This window comes from Rhinolophus ferrumequinum, chromosome 26, assembly GCF_004115265.2.
Source record: "Rhinolophus ferrumequinum isolate MPI-CBG mRhiFer1 chromosome 26, mRhiFer1_v1.p, whole genome shotgun sequence".
In the NCBI taxonomy this organism is placed as follows: Eukaryota; Metazoa; Chordata; class Mammalia; order Chiroptera; family Rhinolophidae; genus Rhinolophus; species Rhinolophus ferrumequinum.
In genome coordinates, this window is record NC_046309.1 from 9,583,611 (window position 1) to 9,610,294 (window position 26,684).

At 45.6% G+C, this 26,684-nt stretch overlaps 1 protein-coding gene across 1 annotated transcript in view; it reads right to left on the reverse strand.

Moving 5' to 3' along the window:
* TBXAS1 (thromboxane A synthase 1) overlaps positions 1-26,684 on the reverse strand; it is a 132,877-nt gene that overhangs the window by 42,298 nt on the left and 63,895 nt on the right. Inside the window, exons 5-8 of the mRNA XM_033098624.1 lie at positions 22,006-22,122; positions 7,533-7,621; positions 5,676-5,824; positions 3,792-3,922 (exon numbers count right to left, since the gene is read on the reverse strand). Coding sequence (XP_032954515.1) covers positions 3,792-3,922; positions 5,676-5,824; positions 7,533-7,621; positions 22,006-22,122 — 486 coding nt within the window. The remainder of the gene's footprint in view (positions 1-3,791; positions 3,923-5,675; positions 5,825-7,532; positions 7,622-22,005; positions 22,123-26,684) is intronic.

The following is a 26,684-nucleotide window of genomic DNA, read 5'->3' on the forward strand; positions in this document are numbered from 1 at the left end:
ATGCAGCTTTTACAGGGTAGCAACAAGGATTCTCGTTGTGGGGTTATCTGAGACGGCGAGCACCTGGAACCTCCCTGAATATCCCTCAGTACACACTGGTTCACAGACGGGTGCAGCGAACGGCAGACTGTCATGCTGCCATTAAAGAGGACACAGCCGTCCTATCTGGGCTGAGTCAGAAAGACGTTAAGCCATTTTGGTAAGTACAAAAAGCAACATGCAGAGCAGTATGCACAATTCTATAAAAACAGTGTACGAGATACATAATTACATATATTTGTCGATGCATACTTGTAGAAAACATTTAGCAACATCCATACTCAGTGGTTCACAGAGAGCAGGAGGAGGTGGGGAAACCCAGGGCCTTTATTTTTCATTTTATCCGTGTTTGTACTGTTGGTTGGTTTGGTTGGTTGGTTGGTTGGTTGATTGATTGGTTTTCCAACAATAAAACAATGAAAACATGACATAGATTTAAGTCAAAGCACAGACAGCATTGTTCACTTATTCATAGTTCAAGGCGTCTGTGGGCGGCCATGTTTTTCTCACAAAGCAGGAAGTTAACAGATCCTGGGGGCGGGAACTAGCTTTGGTGAAGCTTGTCTTCAAAGTCTCCAGTCTGCATTTTGCATCCCTTAGCCTATCCTCCTCGTGTCCCGTGCCTTTTGTTTTCAGGAATCCTCTCCCCCATTTAAGTGGTTAGAGCTATCTTACCATTTCCCCCTGCCTTCTTTATCAGTCATTTGCATATTTTTTATATTTTCACTATTGCTAATTGTAACCATAGAAGCGTTTACATATTGCTTTAGCCCTGACAAAGTATGTCCCTGGCCCATCTCTTCTTAGCAAAGCTCTTTAATGTGATGAGTGACAACCAATGTATTACTCTTTTCTGAAGTTTGTGGAATTAAACAGCAAAAGGTGAGTACCAGAACCATCAACAGAAAATATTATAATCTCAAAGTACATTATTTGTTGCAGCATTTTCTCAATTCACTGGCTTCTGGATTTCTGTTGCGTTAATAACCTGTGCCACACACAGGAGCACTTAATTCCATCCTTTAAAGTTGTTGTTATTTCACATGTGGTTGCTTTTTTTCCTGTATAAGAGTGGAAGCGTCTCCAGGACAGAACCCTGTGCGCCACCCCTACCCCGGGCGTGATATTGTGCTGAGCACATGGTAGGTATTCAGGAAATAATTCCACAAATAATAATGCAATGCAGTAGGTGCATTCTGAGAAAGGCTGTGTTGGATTTGCTTCTAACTGATGCCATTTGGAGCAGGAAACTTGGATCATGAGACCTTTGCAGTTACTCTGCTTCCCAGGTCTGTGGCCTTGGAAGGTATCTGTTGAGATGCCAGCAAGGGTTCAAAGCTAAGCCTGAGCGTCAAGAACCTTGACATTAAAGAGGCAGAGCCTCAGCGTCCTGCAAACCTGCTCGAGTTGTAGTAGCTGAGAGAATGGCCAAAGGTCAGCCAAGTTGGCTGCCTTTTCTGCCCGGGATCTGCTCGTTCTGCTTTCCAAATGGCATCCTCAACGGCTGGCTTTCCCCAGCTTCCTTCCTGCTGCTTGGCCAACATCTGGGTTGTGGCCCCACTGCTAGCGCTGGTCCCGAGGGGCAGAGCCGGTACAGGGCGGGGCACAGTGGCACGCGTGGCAGGTGAGCACCCTCTGCCACCCTTAGCTCTTGGATATCCAGGACCTCAGGGCATCCCCAGGCCTCTTGGTGGGCACGTTTGCCGCTACTAGGGGTACGATCGAGTTGTGGTCCCTGAGGCCTGCCTGTGGCTTTGCTGGAATGAGATGAGTGTGATGATGGGAAGGAAAGCACCGCCACATCCGAACTGTTGGATTTTTCCTGTGGCAGAACTGTAGCTGGCATCCTGTTCTCTCCTCCTGGCCGAGACAGACTGCAACCGGGCCCTCGAATCTCATAGAAATCTGTCGTAACCTCCAGCTACAGAGGCCAGAAAGGGCTGCTCTCTAGGGCTGGTGCCTGGAGAGCAGATTAGTGCAGATGGGTTTCTTTTATTTGCACTGCATCACAGAGGCTATTTGAACACTGCCCATTTAGGACCAAAACAGTGCTGGTTTATGGTCATATCCAAGAAAAATACGCACTCTGATAGATGTAGGTGTCTAATCCACCCATCGGCTAGAGCTTAGAAAAATATTTACCTTTTAACATCTGTGCAGCATTTTCCACTGCGCAAACACACATCTGCTTGATGGAATGTCTGCAGAGTTTAGATGGGTTTAAAGCAAGTTTTCTTAGTAACTGTATAGCTCTGTCTTGACACAGGCAGTCCTGGATTTGTGGTTGGGAGGTTTCTCTCAGATCAACTCGTTGTTTGAAACAAATAGCTCTCCGAGTTTATAAAAGGAAAAGCTTGAGGCAATCCCAGTAATTGGATCTTTAATAACCCCTCACCTCTTAGTAAGCCATTCGGTGCAACAGTTTTAGAATTTTCAGCCTGACTCCATAGCCAGAGGGTTTCAGGCTGGGGTGGGGTGGACGGTGGGAATCTGAGTGACCCAACTCATAAGGAAGCCCTTTATAGCAACAGTGAGGTTTGAAAAATGGAGCTTTCCTCATCCCTCCTTCCCCAGGCTCCAGCCTCACTCTGGAGAAGCAGGAACCTCGATTAGCGTATTCTGTCCTTTTAGGCCACAGAGCCAGGCTGAGGACACAGGTAGCTGGTTCTTCCCACACCTCCAAGGACATCAAGTTGAGTTCATGATGCTGTGTGTGCCGAGGGGCCGTGAGCTTGTGTACACCTTCTCCGGCTTCTGGCCTGGACACCTTTTCTGTGCAGGGGACAAAGCTGTGCAGGGAAGGTTGCTGCCCAGGCTGCTCCGTGCATCCAGCCACGCCTTGAGCCCGATTTCATTCTCTGCCAAGGTTGCAACAATTGGACCTCCCGTCCTTTCCTTGTCAATCCCTCTGAGCCACCCAGCCTTGGAGGAAATGCTTTTAAAGCTTCCTTTTGCCCAAGTCAATTCAGGATAAGACATTTCAGCCTTGTTTTTCCTTTAAAGCAACTTTCTTGAATGCAGCAAGACTCATAAAGCATAGCCTGGCATGTGCAGAGCACGTCCAGTATTGAAATTATTTTCCTTGACAGGGAAAATTCCTATTTCTACCCTCAGCCAAGTCCAGTCAACAAATATTTACTCAGTTCCTACTATGTGCCAAGCATAGTGCAAGCCTGCAGGAGGAAAGAAATCTCTAGGTCTCAGATGAAGCAGGAGAGGACCCCCCAACTACACATTTTGTAGCAACATCCTCCGTGCCGAAAGGGAACGTGGTTTGGTGACAGCTGCCGAAACCCCGCCCCAATATTGATGTCGTTCGTGCTGTAAAACTCCATTCTTGCCGTATTTCAATATAAAGAATATGCTAATGAAAAAAGTCCACGTGGGCAGATTTACCTAGAATATTCTTTTGGGCACTGCTATAACCTGTGCTGGGGGGGTGATGTTTGAAATAGGCCGTGAGTTTGCAGGGAGGGTGGCAGCTTTAATTGTACTCGCCCTGTCAGAGTGTAGACAGACTGCTCCGGGCTTCTCACCGTCCTTCCCACCTGCTCTGACTTTCTCTTTCTCATTTGCCCCTCCTTAACCTTTCTCCTTTCTTTCTACTGCCCCTGGAAAGCTCTCAGTGATGGACCACTATAGGGCAGCATGGGGTGGTGTGCGGGGCTGGGAGGGAAGAGAGAGAGAAGAGACAGTGATGCCAAATTAGGTTCCATTCCATTTGGAAGCCGTGTCCTAGTAAAACACGTTACCTCTTCGGCAGCTTGTTGGTCCCGCAAGGCAATCACATTCCTAATGAGTTTGTTAAAAAAGCCATTCAGTTCATCTCGGTTCTTATTGGGCAAAATCCGGGCCAGTGGGACCATTATGGATGGAAATGATACTTGAAAGAGAAAAACAAAAGTGGCATTGAAAAGGGGGCGATAATCAACCAAGGCTCTTAGAGGCCGGTTGCCAGGAAGCAAAACTGGCCTGGAATTAGAGTCATTTGAAGGCCCGTCTCCCCACCTGAATTGCTGATTCTTCGAGCCGGGGGGGTGTCGTATCCCACCCTGGACTCCACATCGTCCCTTGCACACAGTAAGCTCTCGATAAACGTTTGTGCTCTTGAATCCCCCCTTCCACCTGGCCCTCAAGAAGTCAATCTCACGCTTATCAATTATTAATAATTTTCCATGTCCTAGGTATGAGAGCCCAGGCTCTTTGCATTTCAAGAAAGAGCAGATGGCAGGCCATGTTTCAAGTCTTAGCAAGTGCTGGGAGCTAATCTACTTTCTTAACTTTCTGGTCATTTCCATCTCCCCTCCCCCCCACTGGATAATTGTCCCCAGAGCTACCACCTGAATCGTCCCTACGAGCTGCCGCTGAAGCAGCTGACAAGGATGATGGCTGCATCCCCTGTGGGTACCTCTCTTGCTGGGCCATGTGCGGCCTGAGCCATTGCCACCATGCCCTTGGGTGGGACAGGGCTACCTGGGTCAGGGACACTTATCGCCTCCTGGGCGTTGGCAGGGGAGCTCGATTCAGTTCAGCTTCTCAGCGTTCACAGTGAGTGGGCCTACTATGCACAGGTACTGTGCGGAAGCTGGGCTGGGGAGGGTGGTTCTGAACCCACGGAGGTTTCAGGAAGCTCTGCCCATTTTCAAGAGATGGATCCTGAACCAGTGTGACACAGCAGGTCGGCAGGCTCAGAGTGGCAGAGAGAGGAAGGGCAGCAGCTATGCGATGTCAGAGCCACAAACCACCCGCCCTGTGGTTGCTGGGGAGAGGGCCTGATTGGGCTGGAGCAACAACCCTGGGGTGGAGGGGTGAGGGGTGAAGGAGGAGGCTGCTTTGATCCCTTCGGAACTCCTCCTGCAGTTTCAGTGTGGAGCAGATGGAGGTGGCAGGGGCTTCACGGAAACTGACTCAGAAATGGAAATGAAACTGACCAAGGAATGAATAGACTCCAGCAGCCCAGCAAATGGTTAGAAATTTTGGCAATAATTCATAACAATAAAAACAACACTTCTATAAAAGCAAGAAGATACTGGAATTGGCCAGGGTAAAAACTCACCTCAAAAATTAAAGTGAAATAAATGGACTGGTCTCCATAGGATTATGTAATCTATTGGTCACACATCACATGTGGTTTCTAGTTTACTATGTGTTGGGCCTCTAGCAGAGAAGTCTTTTGCAGAGGATTTTCCTGGCTGGGAGAAATATGCCTGAGAAAATGAAAGGCTTTGGGTTCCAGTGTCGGCATTGCCTTTCTAAGCCTCAGTTTTCCAATCTGTAAAATGGGGATGGAAAAAGCTTTCTGGTAGGGTGATTATAACCACTAACTGAAACAATGCATGCCCAACACTCAGCAAGGGGTTTGGCTGCTGTTCTCACTATGGCAGTGGTGAGAGGCGAGGGCCACCTGTGTTAGTAACAAGCAGCCCCAGGCTGGTGACAAGAAGAGCCTATGTGACTCCAGGAAGACAAGGCCTCTGCAGGGCAGACTCTGCAGGGCGACTCCCAGAGATGCCCCGAGTGCCCTTTCCTAGAGGCAGAGGATGGGTCCTGAGATCTGCCTGGGACCACCCACGTGCCCGGGTCTGCCCACTGGGCAGTAGCCCAGTGTGACCGCCCTCGTCAGGAGTTGTACTTACAGATTAAAACCAGGAGAGGTGTGGGGATGGACAAGGCAAAGAAACGCCTGCAATGCTTGACAAAGGGGTCCTCAGGAGCCTTTTGGGAGTCCACCGGGGTGCCAAAGGCGACACTGGCCACCACATCTGTGCTGTAGCAGCTGTAGCACCTATGGGAGAGGGAAACATTTGAATCTTGAAAGGATTCCACAGTCGGCCCACCTTCATACACACCCCTGAAGAGACAACTCCCTCGTCCCCCTGCAGGTTTGAAGTGAGGTGGTGGGAGACCCCACTGGGCATAGCCCCTCTGAGCAGTGGCAGCATGCCACAGGAGACATAAAACACAACCGGGGATCTGAACTAAACAAAGATGAGGGAGGGGGGTAGAGTGTCACTCAACTTTCAGGCTTTGGACAGCCTTGATCAACCAGACATGGTCAAATACCAAAGAGAGTGCTTTCAATCTTCCTCTCTGCGAAGGAGGGAAAATAGTTGACCCAAAGCCTATGCACGTTACCCCAAAGCTGTGCAGAGCCCACGCAAGGCCAGAATCTAACAGTCGGTTGCTGTAGAGCAAATTGTGATGGATGAATTAACAACCTGATTGTCTGTCTGCATTAGCTCAGTCCCCCAGTTCCTCCTAATGATTTTGCAGTTTTCGTAAGCTCAACAAATAAGAAATCAGGGCCCTTCACACTCAAATAAATACAAGACAAACTTTGGGACCGGCTTTATGAACATATTATTACAGAAAACACACATTTCACTTTAGAAACAAACAGAAGGAAAAGTATCTGGCAGTAGCTCCAGAAAAGCGAATCTCTTAGACTCTAGGAAAACTGCCCCCCACATGGGCAATTTAAATCAGAATGATCCTTTTTTTTTTAATCGAAGTAGTTAGGTTGTTATTTCGAAAAGGGGTAACCACTGGGTATTCCTGTCCTTTTACAATTAAAAGGTGTATTTTCATGGCTTGATGTAGGCACCCACTTAGTTCCTTTTCTTCTTAAATTCTACAGCCAACAACTAATCATAAGGAATAGATGGCATCTCCAGATGACTTCTTTTATCTTGACTGCTTTTTTGGAAAACACTTCTACCATTGATTACACACTTCCCTGCCCTGGCACAAACAATTTGACCACAGAATGGGATTGCATCTGACCCTAATGGTCGAAGATTTGAGGGTGTTAAGAGTTGTTTACTCTGCTTTTCTAGCTCCTGTGCCCACCTTGTCTTTAGTCAATTCATGCATCTCATGACCAGAGAGACTGTGTAAAACAGGATTTTGTAAACAATATGGTAGAGTTTCAGTGCTGGTGATGCTATGTTATTATTTTATTAACAGTGATCATAGGAATACGGCAGTTTCTGGCCGATGGGCCACTCCCACTGTACTCCTAATGAGTGGTAAGCCGTGACCGAGCCCAGGACAACTGGGAGAAAAGCCAGATCACCGGCCATTTAAATCTGAGCGTGCTACTAAGTCATGGCTCCAGCTGGAGATGCGCAAGCATTTTCCTGGGAGCAGAAATGCAGGGACTTCTCCCAGGACTCTGTCCTTTCTACCCAGGCACATGCTGGCCACTCCGAGGTCTGCAGCGGTCAGAGGGCGAGTCTGCCCACAAACCTCTGCCCACGCAAGGCTTCCCTTAAAATGCCCCACCTCCCCTGGGCTTTGTTCACATTTGCTTCATATTTCGTATGGGTTTCATTTCTACTTATTAGTTAGTCCACCCATGCTTTTATGAGCTTCTAGCGTTTCCATAGTTTGCTGATCCCGAGGTAATAGTCCAGCAATTATGTACTGTTACAAGAAGCAGCAGTTGGAAAATGCGATTTCTCATCTGTAATGCAGCCATGTAGCACCCTTACCTCTGGATGTCAAACGCATCCCCAGATTCTGCATAGCGTCTTAAATGAGCCACGAGAAGGTCACAGGCTTGGCTGATTAGGGGAGTCACCTGATAGCAGATAACAAAGGTGTAATTAGGACCCTATGCAGGGAGCGCACCTAAATTAGCTGCAGAGAAAAAGGTTATGTGTGATACTTCCCAGGAAAGTGGACATTGTCTCGAAGGTAACTTCCATGCAGCTAAGATTCAAGAGGAAGGGCTAAAATTCACAGATATTGCAAAATAACAATAGCTGTCAACGTCTATTTTAGCTTAAGCAGTCTGTCTTTTTGGAAGCGAAAAGAAGAAAGGATTTAGAGTAACTACTGTGAAATAATTATGAACATGATCATTAAGTGCTCAGGCGGCAATGAGGGTCTACACTCGGTTTCATGCCGTTGGGTTCACATTGGAGAGTAGATAGACCACGATCCACATGTACTATGTTTGGAAAGAGCCCAAATCCATGTTCTCTCGATTCCAATTATACTTTAGATCTTCCACTGGCATACAGACTCTTAGTAGCCAAAGGAACCTAAGGTTGTCCATTTCAACTTCTTATTTGATACAAAAGTCATTGTGAGAGCATTTCTGATGGACGGTTATTTCTGCTGAAGTTGTTTAAACCTTTAAATACAAGGAAACCCTTGACTTCAAGAGGCCTCCTGTGTCCATGTGGGACAGTTTCTGAATTTCTTCTTTTAATAGTAAAATATTTTATGATGCAAAATTTCGAACATGCGTGTATACACACACACACACACACACACACACACACACACACACAGATAGAATGGTGTCATGGACATTCATGTAACTAATTATTATCCAGCTTCAACAAGTTCCGATCTCATTTTTAGCTGCCCACCGCTTTGACCCCGACACACTGGCTTGAGTGGGTGGAATTCTTGTGGAGCCTGACGGGGCATCCACATGACCTTTCATTCTCTCCTGTACGTGTGCAAAACCAAACCGGAAGTGTCGAGGGGAGTCCTTTTAGCCAGTGCGCATTCAAGAATAACATCATAGCTAAAGCAACACACTGTCATACATTGTTCTGAGCATGTTTATGGAAAACGTATTTGGAAATGTTACCTGTGTTTTGTACCTAGATTTTACCTTTCTGACACTAGAATATAAGTTTCTGAGGACAGGGAAGATTTCTGTCTGTTTCTTCATTTTTGTGTCCTCAGCACCTAGAACAGTGCCTGGCACACAAGAATTTGTTGCATGAATGAATGAATGAATGAATGAATGAATGAATTTTAATGATTACATAAGACCCGCTCTTTGCTTGTAAAGTCGTGAGGCGTTAGGAAAAGTTCTAAAATGCGATCTACTTGTTAGATGGTATTCTGTTGTGTTGAGGCGAAATCTGACTCCTTCTATAATAACCTCTTGCTGGTTTCATTTCTGTCATTTTCCACATGCCAGTTCCCCAAACACTCAGACAGCAGTGCTCATCTTTATCATCTCCTAGAGAAGAACTCCCTGTTCCTTCAACTCCTCTGTCTGTCTGTCTGTCTGTCTCTCTCTCCTGAAAGGCAGCTCCATAAATGGAACACAGCATTTAAGTTGCAATCCCATAAATCTAAATAGACCATTTCCTTGCACATTAGTCCCAATGCCAGGTTATGTTGACTCTTTTAGAAGACACGTAACACAGGCAAATATTGAGGTTCAGGTCAACCAAAGTCCTAATGTCTTTTCCCGTGAATCATCAAGTGCAATTGATTCTTTGACTCTTCAGGGTCCATTCATCAGAAAGATTTTTCATTTACATCACATGTGTTGCTGTAAAACGTTGTCCTGCCACGTGTTCTGAGCAGAGCAATGTCTTAACTGCCCCAAAACATTCAGGTGACTGGAGAAGTCTGGCAGAGTGGGACAGACGGAGTGGCTGTTGGCTGAGGTTGGAGGGACACATGGCTTTGTTGGACCCCTTCTCTCCCATAGCTCCCTCCAAGCCAGCCCCACGTGCTCTGGGGTATAAGGAAAGAACTGTGTCACCAGGGGCCCAGCTGCTTGTTGTAGGAGCCCTCTCTGAAGGAGTAGATCCTGAGAAGCAGAGAGGGCATTCCTGTGGCACGAGAGTGAGTGAGCTGTGGTCTGAACCTGGGGCTGTGTGGGTGCCCAGTGCAGGCACAGTGGCCCGAGCAGCACCTGTGAGCAGCTGAGCAGAACACTCCCACACACACCCAGTGGAGAGATGGTAGAGCATCTGAGACCCTCCCCTGTTGCCAAAACTCTTGGAGGGCGAATCTGGAGAGGAAATCCTGGGAAAAGGGATTTTATGCTCATAAAGCCGTAAGGGCTTACAGCACTGGGGTGTTTATACTCAGTGTGGGTGGGCCAGGGGTGTACGCGTGCCTTCAAATCCCGTCTCTTGCATCATGGCTATTCCTTTTTGAAATTTGGTAAGTGTGTCTTGTAAGCCTTCATTCGGCCTGTCAATACATATCCAGGATCAAACACAGCGCCCGTGGCCTTCCACTAGACTACTACTTCAGGGAGCCGCAGGACTGGTCATTATCATTGTGTCCAGCGCTTCGGCCAGCTGTGCGTGGATCTAACTAAGTGAGTTTTCAGCCAGGCAACATCTTATCCATAAGTGAGTGAGGGTAGACTTTGTCAAATGATTTGCCCAAAACAGAAATTCACTTGACCTCATCTATCTATCCCCAAGTCCACTCAAAAAAGAAGTAAGAATGGCTGTCCTGATTTACTCTTGGTAATTCTGGGTGGACTCTTCATGACTACTGAATTCTTTTCTGAAGTCTCACAAGCCGTCCATTTAATAATCCATCAGGCAGAAGTGTGTGTAACGGGTCACTTATAATGGCTCCTGGGCCATTACTCTCCGGAAATCTCAGACCACCTTAGTGTTTGGAGCACTCCGTACCATCTAAGCCGTGCTGGTAACACGGGCAACAGTCCTTCCATTATTTTAATAAACTAGTGGTACCAGTGAACTCTGCATTAATAAAATCCCATAGACAGAAATGTCTTTTAGATTTATTTCAGAGGGGTAGTAACACGGTAAAAAAGAAAAATGCTGTTTAAAAGGAAGTCTCTTTAGATGTCAAGCTAGCTTCCTTAATGTACCCAAATGGGATACAACATAAAATTTGATTTGCACACAACTCTTCAGAACACATGCCCTGTGTATAAAGAGGGGGTCCACCCATCCTGAATCCAATCATCTGCCGTGGACAGTGCAAAGGGGGGCAGACCAGCTGTCCACCCTCAGTTCCTGTACATGCTTGTGACTAGAATTCTTTGTTGCGGGCTGGCATCGTTGTAATTTTCTACCACACTCCGCCTGCTGTCTTTCGAACTGAATGGATAATGACATTTTTATTTGGGTTAATGTGATATGAGATGGGGCATGGAATATCAAAAATGTTTTAGAAAGCAGTGCAGGGAAAATATTATAAGACAGTAGAGCGTGATCTGTACGTTGGCCAATAGCCATCCTTTCAGGTTTTCTTCCTTGCATTATACACAAGCAGTTATGGAATATTTACTCTTACACGAGTTGCATACAAACAAAAGCTCTGTTTGATGGGCTTGCAATCATCTTTATACAATCCACAAACCCTGCAGTTATTCCTCTAGATTTGCAGACAAGCAGGCATAGGTGGCTCGTACAGCAAACTCACATGCGCAGATGAAGACCTTCACGCAAATCTTAATGAGGGAGTCTCATTTGGATGTTACAGTTCATCTTCGTAGCGTAATGAGTGATTTCTAGGTGTTTTTCCTTCACTTTTTTCATAGTGCGCATATGTTACACTTATAATCAGATAAAATATCATTGCAACCTGTCACCTGGAATATGGCTGTCACCCTGCTTCTTGAGAACAATGACCATATCTTAAGTATCTTTGTAGTATTAGTACCTTGTACAGTACCTGGCACAAAGGTGGACTAATAGTTTAGGCTTTTAAGGAATGTTTTTTCTGGGGGGGGGGTCACAGTCCAGCAGCCAAGCCTGGGGAGAAAATTTCCCATTTCGCTTCTGTCACCTCTAAAATTGGTGTTCTTCATTATAGATCAGGCTGAGTGTACAGCTGTTTCGTAACTAGCAGTAACTATCAAGGTAAATAAAGCACCATCCTCAGCCTGGGAAGGAAATTCCCCAAGGGTGGAAGTCTGCACTCAACTGGACTTTACTGTATAATTAAAGTGCACACAGTTTAAAAAAAAAAAAAGCAATCTTTACCAACTATTGTCTGAGGAATTCTGAGTCAAGGTGTAGACACAGAGGGCAATGGAATTAATCTGAGGAGGTGGAGAGGGCAAAAGAGACAACTTATGGCGCAATGATGCAGAAGGGCTAAGAAAGTCTCCCGCTCTTCTTCTCTACTTTTAGGTGATCCCCAGAATTTCATCACTGGAGTTTTCTTCCTCAAGGCTAAGACTCCGGCCTTGTTCAATACACTTGCCCTTGGGGAGAGCAAACACTTGAATCCACGGCCCGTTATTAGGTTTCCTCTGATTGGCACTTTTTGGTTGTGCCCTCTTACCTCACCGAATCTATTTCTTCATCTGAAAAATGGGAACAACAATAGCCCCCTTGAAGAGTTGTGACAAAGATTAAAAGTAAAATATGCAAAAGGCCCTGGAAGTCAGTGAGCGTGCCAAGCATGGTAGTTGTCCTCTGTAGGACGCCCATGCTTCCAGACTGCTTTGGAGCCTGGCGTCCTTCCCTCTTCTCTTATTCCTCACAGACTACACCCCACTGCATACACCTGTTCTTACCTTACCATGTTGTCATCACTTCCTTTCTTGCATCTGTCTTTTCATCTTTATTTCCCCAGTGACCACTCTAATTCAGGCTTTGCCACTTGTCGCCTGGAATATGGCTGTCATCCTGCTTCTCGAGAACAATGACTATATCTTAAGTATCTTTGTAGTCTTAGTACTTTGTACAGTGCCTGGCACATAGTAGTACTAATTTTTTTTTTTTTTTTTTTTTTGGAAAGAGCCTCCTTATCTCCTGTCTTTTCACTTTTCAACCCATCCTGTACACAGTCACCAGATTGGCCTTCTAAAAATACTTGTTATCTGAGCAATGTTTTGCTGAAACCCTCTGGAGATCCCCATTGACTGAAAGACACAGAACAAGCTTCTTATCCTATTTTCCAAAGCCCATTAAGAACTGAATCCTGCCAAGAACCATGTGAGTAAGTGTAGAGGCCCATCTGCCCCAGTTGAGCCTTCTGGTGAGACCACAGCAGGCTGGCAGCTTGATTGCTATGCAGAGACCCCTAAGACAGAGGCACCCAGCTAAGCCATGCCCAGATTCCTGAGCCACAGAAAGTGGGAGCTAACAAAGGTTTGTTGTTGTAAACTGCTGAGTTGGGGGGGTAATTTTTCCACAGCAATAGAAAAATAATCGCTCTCAGTGTCACTGTCTTGTAGCCTCTTGTGTGTTGTCACGTATTTTTTGAAGTTCTTGGTATTTGTTCTATCAGGAATGAGCACAGTGCAATATTCAGTAGATTCTCTAGAAGTATCTATGGGATGGCTGATGGACTGAATATTTCCTGAAGGCCTTGACATTGAAGGTACCTGAAAAACATCAGCATTGATGTGCTCTATCTTATGAATGCAGTGCAGTTTGCTGGGAGCTGGCCCTGAATGAAGGACCTGAGACCCTTGGTGGTTCTACCTCTTGTTCTGGGCAATTCATTTGAATCTCTCCAAACTTGGGTCCTCACCCGCAAATGAGGGGCTAGTTGTAATGAGCTATAAAGTCCCTTTGTGTAGACTTTCTGGGATTCCAAGGAGATCACTCGGCACCCAGTTGAGACAGTTGCTTGGGGACTGTGGAAAGAGCAGGTAACTTCCTAATTTGGGGCATTAAAGGGTCAGATCAGTGGGTCCGTCTACTTCTTCCAACACATGCCGTCCATAAGAAAGCCTTTTTGCATCACTCTGATGCATTGACTTCAGAATTACAGATAGACCCAAAAGACAGATCTGATTATTTCTGTGATCAAATAATTTAGTAAAAGTGAGAATTAGAACGCCAGATCCTCTGACTCCTGGCTTATTGCTTTTTTTCCTCCAAAATTAAGGATGCACATTCTCTTTGCTCCGCAGTTAATTAACTTTTAGGTTATAATTTCATTCAATGCAGTTCTGATGCCCTGAACTTGAAAAACAAACAAACAAACAAACAAACACCATTAAGCCTTTGGGTCCTCTGGAAGTTTGGAGAACAGAGACAGCCTGAGTGCTGGGGTAGACACATTTCCTGAGCAGGAAGAGGGCCTCTTTTGTGTTACCTTATACTTTTAACCTGAGATGACCCCACACATTGATGCTATGGAGGCTGGGTGACTTATTTGTCTCACACGAAGAGGGATTCAGAAAAGAGCCCAAGTGCAGGCTGCCACTTTGATATCAAACATGGCCCCTGGGAGCCAGCCCCTTGGGGCCACGGCAAAGTGGCGATCCCAGAGGTACAACGTGCAGCTCTGCTCATCTGCCCAGAAGTGTTTGCCCCACAGGTCTGGGGGGGCGTCTGGCATCTTGGAGGCTAAGTGGCTGAAACAGAACCCCCTTTTCTTCACTCCCCCTCTTCCAAGTATTTAATAGCTCCTCGCTCTCCAGTGGGTTCGCACCAAGCTCTCCCCCTGGCACAGAACTGCGAGCTCTCACTTCACTTTTCCAGTTTTCTCTCACGAAGCCCTTGCATGTACTCTGTGTTCCAGCCAATTTGTACTCCTCTCTTCCCTGAACACACCCTGTACTTTTTGTCCAGATGCCTTTGTTCCTTCAGCTCATTCCACCTGCAACATCCCTTCACCCTCTGTCAAAACTCAGCAAAATCTTCAGGGCTGCTTGTTCCAATATTGCTCACCCCCCCTCCCTACCCCAAGTGCTTTTGGATGCTTGAAAGAGGATGTGAGCTGTCACCGTTTTCCACTACTTGGTAATAATGTAGGAATGTATGTACCTTGTTACCCTTCTGCATCAGAAACCCGTCAAAGACAGGAACTAATAAATATTGGTTGAATTTTATGAATTTTATGTTTTGTTCTATTTTGGCACTCTTAGTCCCGTGGGCAATGTTGTTTTGGAACTGATGTCAGAGGGCAGTTTTCTTAATAAAGGTCAGCTAATAGGGATGGGAAATTACTTTCAACCGTATTGTTGGTTTAAAAACTAGAAAAATTAATACCTGAAAATGCTCTATACTGGCGACTAACAAATGTAAAAATTAACACCAGTTAAGAAAACTTATATCCTCCTTCTGCCACCCAGATATTAAAAACATCCATGACTTATTTTTATGCAAAATTTCCTGTTGAAATGTATCAGCTCTAGCCATCTAGGTGAATATCAAGTGTCATTTCTAATAAGTCAGTGGCTCTTGTTGTCAGGAGGTGTGACCAATTAGAACTCACCCCAATGAGGAGGTGGCTGCTGGGGTTGCCAGGCAACAGCCAAGCTGGGAGACACATTGAGATGCTCTTTTAGATTTAACCAGCGGCAAGTCAGAGTGACACGATTCTGGCAAAGGAGAGCCAAATTATAACCCAGGATGGGGTACCCATGATGAAGGGTGTGTTTTCTTTTAAATGCAAATGGACAAGAAACATTTCAACCAGAATTTAAACAGTCCATCATTATACTGATTTTAATTAGGAGATTAGGTGTCAGTAGAATACAACTGTGTCGCAGGATAATGGTCTCTTGCTGCTAGATAAATACCCAGACATACTGGAAAATGGGCAACTGGTCAGGCAGAGACTATGTATTTTTGGACTCCGAAGTATTTATCACCACAGCTACACTTGGTTATAATGACTTTCATTTTTATTGTTTGGAAGGATTAGGAAATAAAAGCAATATTAAAAATAGACTGCTGGAGGCTGATACAGCCCAGAGAGCTGTTTGTTCTAACATTGTTGGAAGACAGGGTTCTGTTTTAGAAGCCCTTGTGCGTGATTATCTCGGAGTTTACAGTGAAAATGGAGAGGCCAAACTGAGATGATGACTGTAATTCTGCAAAGACTTTTGCACTGAAATGGTTGTCGCTATGCATTTACTCATAAACTGGCTACATCAACTTAAATTTTTAAAAATTGTAGTCATTCTCAAGTAATATGTCTTCTCCAAGGCAAGAAAGGTCTAGAGGGAATAATAACCACATCTGCCTCCGCCTTTAAGATTCATACATTATTGACTGTGCCTTCCTGACAGGAAACATCTGGATGAAAGTGAAACATTAGGCATCGAGCTGGATTTTTCAGTGACTGTGAGAGATACCAGCCTGCCTTGTTGGTCTGACTTTTCTTTATCTGAGTCCCCAAGCACAGAGATATAATTGGCTCATTTACTCTTGAGTGACACGCACACATAGCCTTGGGTTCTCAGGTATGAAGCTGCCGGTTCTCTTATATTTGCTCAGTGGGTCACCACCAGCTTAGATATCTGGGTGAATGGGGAAATGTCCATCACTTCTATTGGGCTTTGAGGATTGAGATGATACGAGCCACCATATTGGGTTGGATTCATGCTCCATCCAATGTGGAGCTTGGTCTCTGCTCAAGAGGCACTTGAAAATGGAGTTCCCCATGAAATCTACCTCTAAAGGCATAGCGCCCGCTAGCTGACTGCAATGTTAACTACCCACGTTTTTACCTACTGCAAATTTATTTGAGCCCCGAATAAACAAAGTGAAACAAATTTCTTCACTGCAGATCTCTCCTAAGCCGTTACCATGCTAAGGTACATAGCAAATTTCTAAGAAGATGGTTTGCAATATTTTACCGAATTGTATGACTATGGGCCTTTTCAGTTCTCAGTGATTTCAAATCCTTTTCCTTGGTGGTAATTCGTAGCTTGAAGTTCGTCACCATATAAGTACAGTTTAGATGCTTTTCTCCTCAATGTATTGTTGTATTCTTGCTGAAGTTTCACTGCCGCTTCAGTGCTGAGGTACACATCTTAGAACAGTCTTAGCAGTTATTCCAGTTGATTTAATGTTTTTCAGCTCAGAGGAGCTTAGAGGAATATACAAATGTGCAGATTTTCTGATGTCCTCCCTTTTCAAGATGAGTTATAAAATTTAAAAATGAAATGAGTGCTAACTGGGGTCCCGAGGGAATCCCATTACTTATATATTTCCCTCAGAGAAGAAATTAATTTAGCCCCAGTTTTGTTTTCTCAAGTTAAATCTATTTACTTCCTGACCCATAATAAAGTTTTACACAATCCCGGGTTTACTCATTAATAGTCTTTGGTAAAAAATCCAGCAAAAGACTCTAAAAATCTCAGTAAATTTACTGGTTGCCCTTTAAAAAAAAAATAATCCTTTAGAGATTAATCTCTGGCAGGTTAATCAGGCATAACTTTCCCTAATAATACAATCAGTTGTTTTCCCAGCACTGCCCAGCCATCCTTTAATATAAATCTCAATAACTTATCTGTCACTGGGCTAAGATTTCGATGGTCTCTTCTTCCAAAATCAGGCACGCATCAATCCAATTTTCACTGGTTCCCTATCTCTCTATCTTATCCCAGGTATGACGTAAGCCAAAAACCAATTCTGTTTTACATTACGATATGCATTCATGGTATAATGCTGATTTTAAAGTAACTTTCAAGCATTGTTGACCGAGACAGCTTACTATCCACACACACAAAAAGATGGTGCCTTTTGAATATTCATGACAGACACAGGTGGGGAAGGACGGAGTTTGCCATGTTGCCACAGGAAAAAGCGTCAGACTTGCAAGGGAAAGCAAACCTTGATTTCAAGACTAAACCCTGAAGTTTGATAATAAAAATCCAAAAGCTCGTTACAAATTCAGGGAAGAGCGAAGATGTTAATATTTCAAAGCTATTTCTGGGGAAACTGACGCAGGAAAAGAGTGGAGTGCTGGATCCTCTTGTTTCTCTGCCTCCTGCGCCCCTGGCCTTGGTGTACCTCATTCTCCTCTTAGTGTCTTGGAGACCTGCTTTTCCTATTTCCCTTTGTAGGTACTGGTGACTCTCTAAAGAAAAGGCCAACGATTGGTCGCATTCTCTTATTTAATTTGACCTCGATAAAATTATTCCCCTTTTCTCTTAGTCTTCACATATATCCTTCTGTGGAAAGCTTCCTGCTTCTTTGATTGTTTGCCGTCCATCCTTTCATTCACTGAGCAAATCGTTAGTGAGTGCCCATTATATCCCTAGGGCTGTGCGTTAACAATAAAGAAAAAAGAGGTAAAGTAAATGGAATTCAGCTGATGATCGTGCTTTATCAGGGAATAATAAAGCGGGGAAGGAGGTGGGGGTTCTGGGCCCAGCTCCCATGAGCCTGGAGAAGCCCCAGGTCTGCGATGGTTGAGGACAAGGGACCAAGATGACACAACACCAGTGCTTCCTGCGCTGGCTCTTCTCAGAACCATGCTGGGGAAATTGTAACACACAGAGGTGCAGTCACCCTTAAGAATTCTCAGTCTGCAGGTCCAGGGGTGGTTGGAATTATGTCTTTTTAACAATGGTCCTAGGTGATTCTGGTGCAGTCCTTGGTCACAAGCCCTTGGTTTGAGAACAAGTGACCTAAAGAGCAAAGGCCAATGAGAGGTTAAAAAAGTCCGAGAAGCCTCCAGAAACCAGAGGGGTGGGGAAGGAGGCAGTCGGAATTAACGTCTGGCAGCCTGCTCTCTCCTTTCCCCATCTTCCATAGGACAGAAACCACCCTCCTGTCATATCCTTCATCCTGTCTACACCTTGGTGTGTGGAGTCTGGTGCTCAGAGCCCCAAACCTTGCTCATCATATGCAAAGGGGAGCTACTTTTGGAATTAGGAAAACTCTTTTCTCTCCTACCAAAGCTTGGCTTCCAAGACCATTGTCTCCGTGTGGATCAAGAAAGCCTAAAGTGCAGTTCCAAAGTAAGCAATGACTTGCTTGGTCTAGACAGCACCCACTGCCTCCTTCTAAAGCAGTGAGCGCCATTGATTCAGTGGGGGAGAGAAAATCACAGGGGACATGATTTATGGAGCACAAAACGCATACATTGATTTAACGTTTGAAAAATGTTATCTTTGTCACATACTTTCCAGTTCTCATGTTTCTTTCTATTTAAGCAGCATTTAACACCTCCTTCCTTCCTTGAAATACTTTCCCCTTCCCCATTCTCATGGATTTCTATTTCAGGCTGTTCTTCCTGAGTCTCCTTGTAGGTTTCTCCTCTGCCCCCCCACTTCGATATGGTTCTCCTCAGCACCCTCTTCTCATGCTATACCCACTCCCAGGGTGACCTCACCCATGTATTTGTTTGATGACCATCTTTGCTACCCTTGTCTCCTGAGCTCCAGAACTGCAGTCAACTTCTCCATGATACATCTATTTAGATGTCTCTCAGGAACCCTAAATTCACCAGGTCTAAACTCTCCAGTGGCAGGGAGAAAGGTGATTCCCCCTGCTTCTGGAAAGGTATCCTTTCAAATGGAAACCCAAGAACCTAAATTGAACTATATTGAGTACACAGATGGTTTTCAATGGAGTTTTGAGTTTATTGGCTAGAACTGAAGCAAAACCCAGGGAATCGGGATCTCTGAGATCTTTCCCCCTCCGTTTTCCCCCTCCCCCCTCCTTGTCATTTATGACCACCCCCTTTCCCTACTGCCGGGAACCACTTCGAGGAACTAAACACATTCATCTGTTTTCTGCAACTAATTCAGGCACTAAGAATTCGATTTCTGAATCAGAAGGAGAAAATGCTTTGGATCCCAAGAGATCTGGATTTGTTTGGGAAGTGAAATTGTATCAGTTATTGGAATTCAGCACCCTGTAAGGTGCTAAAGAAATCTAGACCCTAATAAGATTCATTTTTTACCCCCAAAGAAGCATAGCCCAAGACTGCCAAGAAAACTTTTTTCCATTCTTACTTTTTTCCCCCAATAAGATACACGTCACCAATTCCTTTTTAACAAATGATGAGATCCTTTCCGCATCTGTAATGCTGTCGTGCCATTGTTTACTCGTGAATAAAGAGAGGAGACACATGTTTGAATTAGGGACGTCAAATGTTGGTTTACCTACTTCTCCTCCCTTCCCCTTCTTGTGGTTAACTCAATATTTTGGTGACTAGCGGTAATAAAGATGTCCTCCTTTCCACTTGTCCAGGTGGTCAGAACAATGCTTTACAACTTTTGAAAGAAGCAGGCCTTTCCTTCAGACCAATTCTTACATGAAACCGCTGTATGTATCTAACACGGTTAAAGGTGGAGCAGGGGTCACTGCTGCAGCTGAAGCAGGATGTTTTCCTCTTCGTGTTTCCTTGCAGGGAACTAGTGTAGTTCCCAGCTCAGGGTTTACACAGAACCACCTGGGGAGCTGTGAAAACCTTCAAACCCAGGCTGCACTCCAAACCAAACCAATTTCATCGGAACTTGTAGATGTGGGATGCAGAGAGCAATGGTTTTCAAAGCTCCCCAGGTGATTCCATTCTGTACCTGCGGCTGAGGGAGGAGGCTGCATCTGAGCGACAGATGCTTCCAGCCTGTCTCCTGCCCTCCATGCCCTTCCTTGTCTTATTGGGGACCTGGGAAGAAGGCACTGGGCAGGCGCGGTCCAGCCCTAACGGGATTTTGGGTGTGTACTCTCTGCTGCCCTTCTTTCGGGGGAGGCTGCAACCATCACATTCTAGGTGAAGCATTATTAGCAAGCTCGCAGAACCAGATGGCTGAGCTCTATTTCTCAAACAGCTTTACCAGGAAGAAAGGAGAAATTTGTATTCCCTCTGTCTGAAACATGTTTCCGTACCTCAGTTGGTTCCAACTTTAGGCAGAAAACAGAACAGTATTGCTTCTGACTCTCCTGGGTTTCCACAGGGGCCACATTTGCGCCCCTTCCCTTCCCCTATCCTCCAGACAATCGTTGGGACAAGTCCTAGGGGGCTTCAGAAGGCGTTTGCAAACCACGTGTAGGTAAGAGAAGCAGTCACATGCAGAGGTGAAGAGTACTCTAGAGTTGGATCCTAAATCTTGGCTCTGCCACTTAACTAGCTATGTGACATGGAACATGTTAGTTAATCTCTCTGTGTCTCAGTTTCCTCATCTGTAAAATGAGGGTGAGATAATAGTGTTTACCTCACAGGGACGTGGTGAAGACTAAGTGTGTTAATACAAACAGGAAGCCCTTAGCGTGGTGGCTGACACACAAAGCGGTGAGAGGGTTTGCTGGTGCTCTAAGCTGATCTTGCCCTCTACCTGCAAATACCAAAGGCTGCTGTGGAAATGCGAATCAGAACCTCATTGAAGACGGGCGGGATCTCTGGTTTCTAAGTGAGTTTAATTGCATAGGGTTACTCAGGAGGTTTGGGACCCTGTCTTCTGGGGGTCTTCAGAAGGTTTATTTAATTATATTTAATTATATTTAATTATAGGAATTAAATAGGACTGCATGCGTGAGCATCTTGAGGGTAAGCTAAGAGTAGCTTCCATGTATTGAGGCAAAGCCAGGCCCCTCCCAGTGCAGACAGATGCTTCCAGTCTGTCTCCTGCTCTCCATGCCCTTCCTTGTCTTATTGGGGACATTTGGAACAGCTGGATGTGGTGCGTGGCTCTGGAAGGTCACTTGCCCGTGAACCTGGGACTCAAACTGAGGCAGTCGCTTAGCTACTTTCCATGAGGAGGGCTCAAGTGCTCATCCCGAGTTTTTGCAGAATTCGAACAGAAACCAGAGCCAGACCAGCAGTGGTGGGGCCCTCAGTGAGGATCAGGTGTGAAGGAACTTGGCCCGGAGAAAGGACAAACAGCCGGTAGAGAAGGACAGGCCACTGGGTGGGGAAGGAGGGAGCCCGGGGCCTTCAGGGGCGGGCAGCATGTTGATCGTCCCTGTCACTCACTCGGGAAAGGTAACCAGGGCATCCTGCACACCTAGAGTTCTTCCAGGAATATTCTTACTCCTCCCCAATAACCCATGGCCATCTCATCCCTATTTCAGACTCGACTCACCGCTCACCTTTGTTTCAGGCTGTTCTCTGGTTCCTTGCTATGGAAGGGCTGCTTCACTGTCTAGAAGCGTCCTCGTTTCCTTGTTGTTAGAATGCAGACTCTCAGGCCCCACCCCGGACCTTCTGACTCAGAATCTGCACTTTCACAGGATCCCCAGGTGACCCATTATACATGAAAATATGAGGAGCACTGCTCCAGTTTTCTCCTGGGTGCCCCCAAAGTGCCGGGGAGAGAATCTCAGGATGTAGCGGAAGTTCCGTAAGTGCTTGTTGACTCATTGATTCGTGGCACTGGGGATGTGGGAGAATGGAGACATGGAAGACACTCCAATACAGTCTCCTGTGTTTTCTGCAGAATAGGGAAGTCTGAAAACCCCAGCGGGCAAGGCATTGTGTTAGGCCACCTGGACGAGTAACGCACTGTAAACCCGCTCTCCATCACATATTGCGGGGAAGAAAGAAAGCGTCCATTTTCTGTCTTACCTCATTCAGCTTTTCAGGACTGAAAGCAGAAGTTAGGACACTTCTGACTTCTTCCCATCTTTTGTCTCGTAAAAACAGGACGCTGTCCAATACCGGTTTGGACTCCAAACCCGATGCCTGATGGAAAGCAACAAGCAGAGGGTTAGGACACGAGCGCCATAGCCACCTCAGTGGCAATAGAGATCCGTGATAAACACTCTAGTTAAAGTCCACCAGGGAGCGACAAATGAGGAGATTTCTCTTGCAAGGATACAGAGGAAGACTCCAAAGAGTCAGGGATAATGATCTAAAAACTCATGGCCGAGGGCTGGGGAGCAGATGGAGAAGCTCTGCTGGCCCAGTTTCACCCTGTGACCGCGTAGTCATCACGGTATAAATAACTCAGCAGTTCTGCGTGTTCTGCAGCCCTGTGTGGAGGTGGGGCTCCCTGAGGACCAAACAGCAGGCTTCCTGGGATGGGCTAGTCTTTCCTGGGATGGAGTTTCAGATCTGAACTTTGTGGGAAGGGGTTTTCTGAGGCTGGATTGGTCCGGTTGGGCTGGGAGTTGACATACTCATGTGTCTGGGTCCTTGATGTGTGTATGTGTGTGAGTGTGTGTGTGTGTGTGTGTGTGTGTGTATGGCGGGGGAATAAGGTGGGGACTGAGGGGGGACAGGGGAGGGGAAAAAGGAGAGTTCCTCAGAAGCGTGTCCCAACAGGGCTGCTTCCAAGAGAACTCCCCCACGATGTTTTTGGGTTCTTCCATTCATTCATTCATTCATTCATTCAGCAAACATTTGTTGCATATCTAATATGCAAGGAGTTGGCATACAGTGTTGAATAATGAAGAGATTGCTTTGATCCTCAAGGAGTTGATAGTCTAATGGGGGAAGCAAACAATAAGCTCATAAACTAGCAAACAGATATCATTACTGTTCGTGAGAAAGGGAGAAAATAGGGTGAGGTGAGAAAATGATAGGGGACTAAACGGTCAGAAAGGCTTCTTGGAGGAGGAGACATTCACGCTGAGTCTGGAAGCAGGCAAAGGAGGAGGCCTCTTTATTGCTTCTTCCCTGACCTGTTCCTTGTTAAAACCAGGTATTCCCACCCACCAAGTGGTCAAAACTGGGCCCCCCATGATTGGTCAGAGCTCTGGGGCTGCAGGGTGTGAGGGGGTCGGGGGCGTGGAGGACCGAGCACTCTTCAGAACCACGTGTGATACATGGTTTCACTATTTCTTTTCACTGTATTAATTATAGTTGAAACATGAAGCCAGCGATCATAATTCAAAAGCCTTGTAAAAACTCCTATTTGGAGGAAAATTATAATTTTCTGATAAAATATGAACATTCAAAATAAGCTATGAAACATAACTGCAAAGTATCTGGGGAGGATTTAATTATATATTAGAACCGAGTTGCTGGGATAGGTTTCTGCTGAGGAATACCTCTCTATATTTAGAATGAAATTCTTTAGGAGTGCCGTGGTCACCGTACAGGATTGTGGGTTTATGGAGTTTTGGGAACCTAACCCATGCCGTTTAGGTTCCAGAGCCAAAGGAGAAAAATCATACCTTACGTATATTTATATATTGGCCAACACCCAGTCCTGTGTAATGCTACATGTAATAAAGCATTGCACTGCAAAGAAAGAAAGCTAGGTGGCAGTTTACGGGGTTCTGATGAAACACAATAAATTAAAGAGCCCAAGATTGATTGGATTTTGTGTCTATCCTTCAGGCCTAAGGATGGGAGCCAAGATATTTTTTATTTTGCACCTGGGGGGACAAATCTAGCCCGCCATGCGATATGTCAACGTAGCCCTCAGAGCTCTCCCTTACCAACCTGCCATGACAACACTCTCCCCTCAGCCTACAGCTTCCATTGGAAGTCTCCGTGGTTTTTTGTTTTGTTTTGTTTTGATGGAAAACTTTTGGGAGCATTGGTTAGAGTAATGTTTTCATTTCTAGATGTCATACTGTAAGAGGGAAAGCAGTAAATCAGTCGTTTCAGAAGAGTAGTCGGATGGTGAGGGGACATGAACTACCATAAAAAATAGTTGTCAGATATTGGGATGTTTGTCTGGAAAGGGAAAACTTGGGAGATCAGATAGTGGTACTTAGTATGTGCTCAAAAAATATTTATTGAATGCATATTACATGGACGAGGGTATTTAGGTTGTTTTTGTGACCTGAGGGATAGAACTGGGTTCGATAGGGGAAGCTATGGGGAAAGTTCCAGCTTGTCTAAAGGAGAACTCCCCAATCGTCCAGGGTCAGAATTGTCCAAAGATAAAATAACCTCCTATCATGCTGGGTGTCAGGCGGGGTCTCAGCTCCCGCTCCCCACATAAGCACTCAGGATATGGTGAAGCCAAAAAGGAACCATCCATGGAGCCATAGATAGGGGAGTCACACCACTATTGTCTTGCTGGCAGCTGGGTTGGAGACACAGGAAGCAGGAGCCACACGATCTGCAACCTGTCTTCTGCTTTTCTGTCAACCAACACACCCCACTTGCTAGCTGCAATCCACTCTTGCTAGTTCAGCCACCATCCTCTTGCTAGCTCCCATTTGCTGCTAGTGTAGCCACGGCAGTTATGTTAGTGGCCAATGGCTCACTGGTTACAGCTGATGGCCAACTAGCCACAGCTGATGGCCATCCATTCACAGTTGATGGCCGTTTACCACCCGAGTGAGCACCTTTCCACGTGAGGGTGAGAGCCTGGAAACCACTCCTGGCTTTGTCCCCACACCTGCCCTGAGCGATGAGCCCCACCACTGGAGACTGTACCCTCCTCTTGGTAATTCTGCCCAGGAGGCTCGAGTGTCCAGGAGCATTTGGTCTAAATGACCTTGAAGAGCTCTTCCAACTCTGAGGCTTCCTATCCAGAAGACCCCTTCAGATATTTTTTCCATCTGCTTACACACACACACATTTTTACTTGTGGCAAAATACACATAATGTAAAACAGAGTAGAAATGTAGAGGAGTGTTTTACAAAGTAAGGGTATTTTATGGTTAAATTTTTATTCAAGGTAGGTGAGAGAGAGAGAGAGAGAGAGAGAGAGAGAGAGAGAGAGAGAGAGAGAGAGAGAATTCTGTGCCATGATGTGAAATGTGTTTCTTGCTGTAGGCCACAATAAAAAAAAAAAAAAGAAAAAGAAAGCTTGAAAAACCTGTTCTAACCCAAACACCAAACATGGTAGTCGTCCTCTCCCTCAACTAAAATCCTATCCATAGCAGTGTTATCAAGTTGTGAACATTTATTGAGCACCTACTAAGTGCCAGGTGCTATGCTAGCACTGAAACTATTAAGACAAAGAATGGAATTCTTGCCCTCAAGGAGCTTACAGTTGACTTGGAGAGTGGGGAGGGGGTGGTGTATGACCAACATTTGTTGATCTTGTAGTTAACAGAGTGCTTTTCCCATCCTTTCTTTAATTTTGGGGTAATTCACCAGCAATTAGGAGACACCGTCCTGAGAAGCAGCGCTGGTTCAGTAGTGGCTCATGGCCCTCCTGCTAAGCTTCCCTTGGACAGTTAGATGTATTTATCTTTTCAATTAAGATCTCTTAAAATAGAGTCTAACGTCTTATTAGACCAGCTAAGCATAAACTTTAAACTTTGAAGACTTACACAGTTCTGCAGAGAAAAATTATTAAAGAAAACCAACACCTTGGCATTCTGAGCTCACGGGAACAGAGCAGCCAGTAATTGGGTGTTTTCATGGGCCAGACTAGTGATTCTCAAGTGACCTCACAGAGCCACCGACGGGCCACCAATGCCTCTCAGAGCGCTGCAAAACGCATGCAATGCATTTTTGCTATCACTGAGTGTGCCAGTTATTATGAAAACAGGCATAAGAGGCATAATAGAATATGAAGCCATAGCCCAAAAACGTTTTCTTGTCTCCTGGAACCTGCCAGGACGTTGACTCAGGATCTGTGCGATCTCTGGGTTGCTTTGGCATAGCAGTCATCAGTTTTCTTTAGACAGCCACTCAGAGCTGCAGGTAAACAGAGTGAGATGCTATTCTACTTGAGCTGTTATGGTGCGAGTGTTGCCAGCTTGTTTAACGTTGAGTATGTCAAGTAAGCTTCAAAACTATTCATGTCAGAAAGTGTGCTATGATCACAGAAAGGCCAGGTCCACTGTTACAAACTGTCTAATTTTCACACAACCTGGTACAAATGAGGAAGCTTCCAGGGAACCATCTGTCTTTCTCCTCACCTGAGTGTGTGAAGCATCTTGCACTGCCCCTAATTATATTATAATCGGCCCAAACTCTCGAATTCTGCCACTTGGATAACCCCAAATTCTGTACTTGGGAACACACGCTGTTTTCAACATCTGACTACCACTGTACAAAGGTTTCAACCAGGGCTTTATTCTGGTGCTTTGAAATAGCAAAAGTGTTCCGTCCCCACTGGACGATTTTCATCCATTCGATCTTTGCCAGTAGAAGATGGTCGTAAGATCACACAAGCTTCCCTCTTTCTGCTTCACACTGTGACTGGCCTGAGAGCATGGCTTCCAAGTAAGGTTGTGTGGAGTGTCCACAGCTCAAGGGGGCTGGCTCAGGAGGCACATGGGGGCTAAACCAAGCTTGGGCTCCGTCTGCCAACTCGGCATCAGCTGGTGGAAGGGGAGACTCTAATAATTTGGACCAAGGCATGATATGGGCTCCGGTGGCCCTGC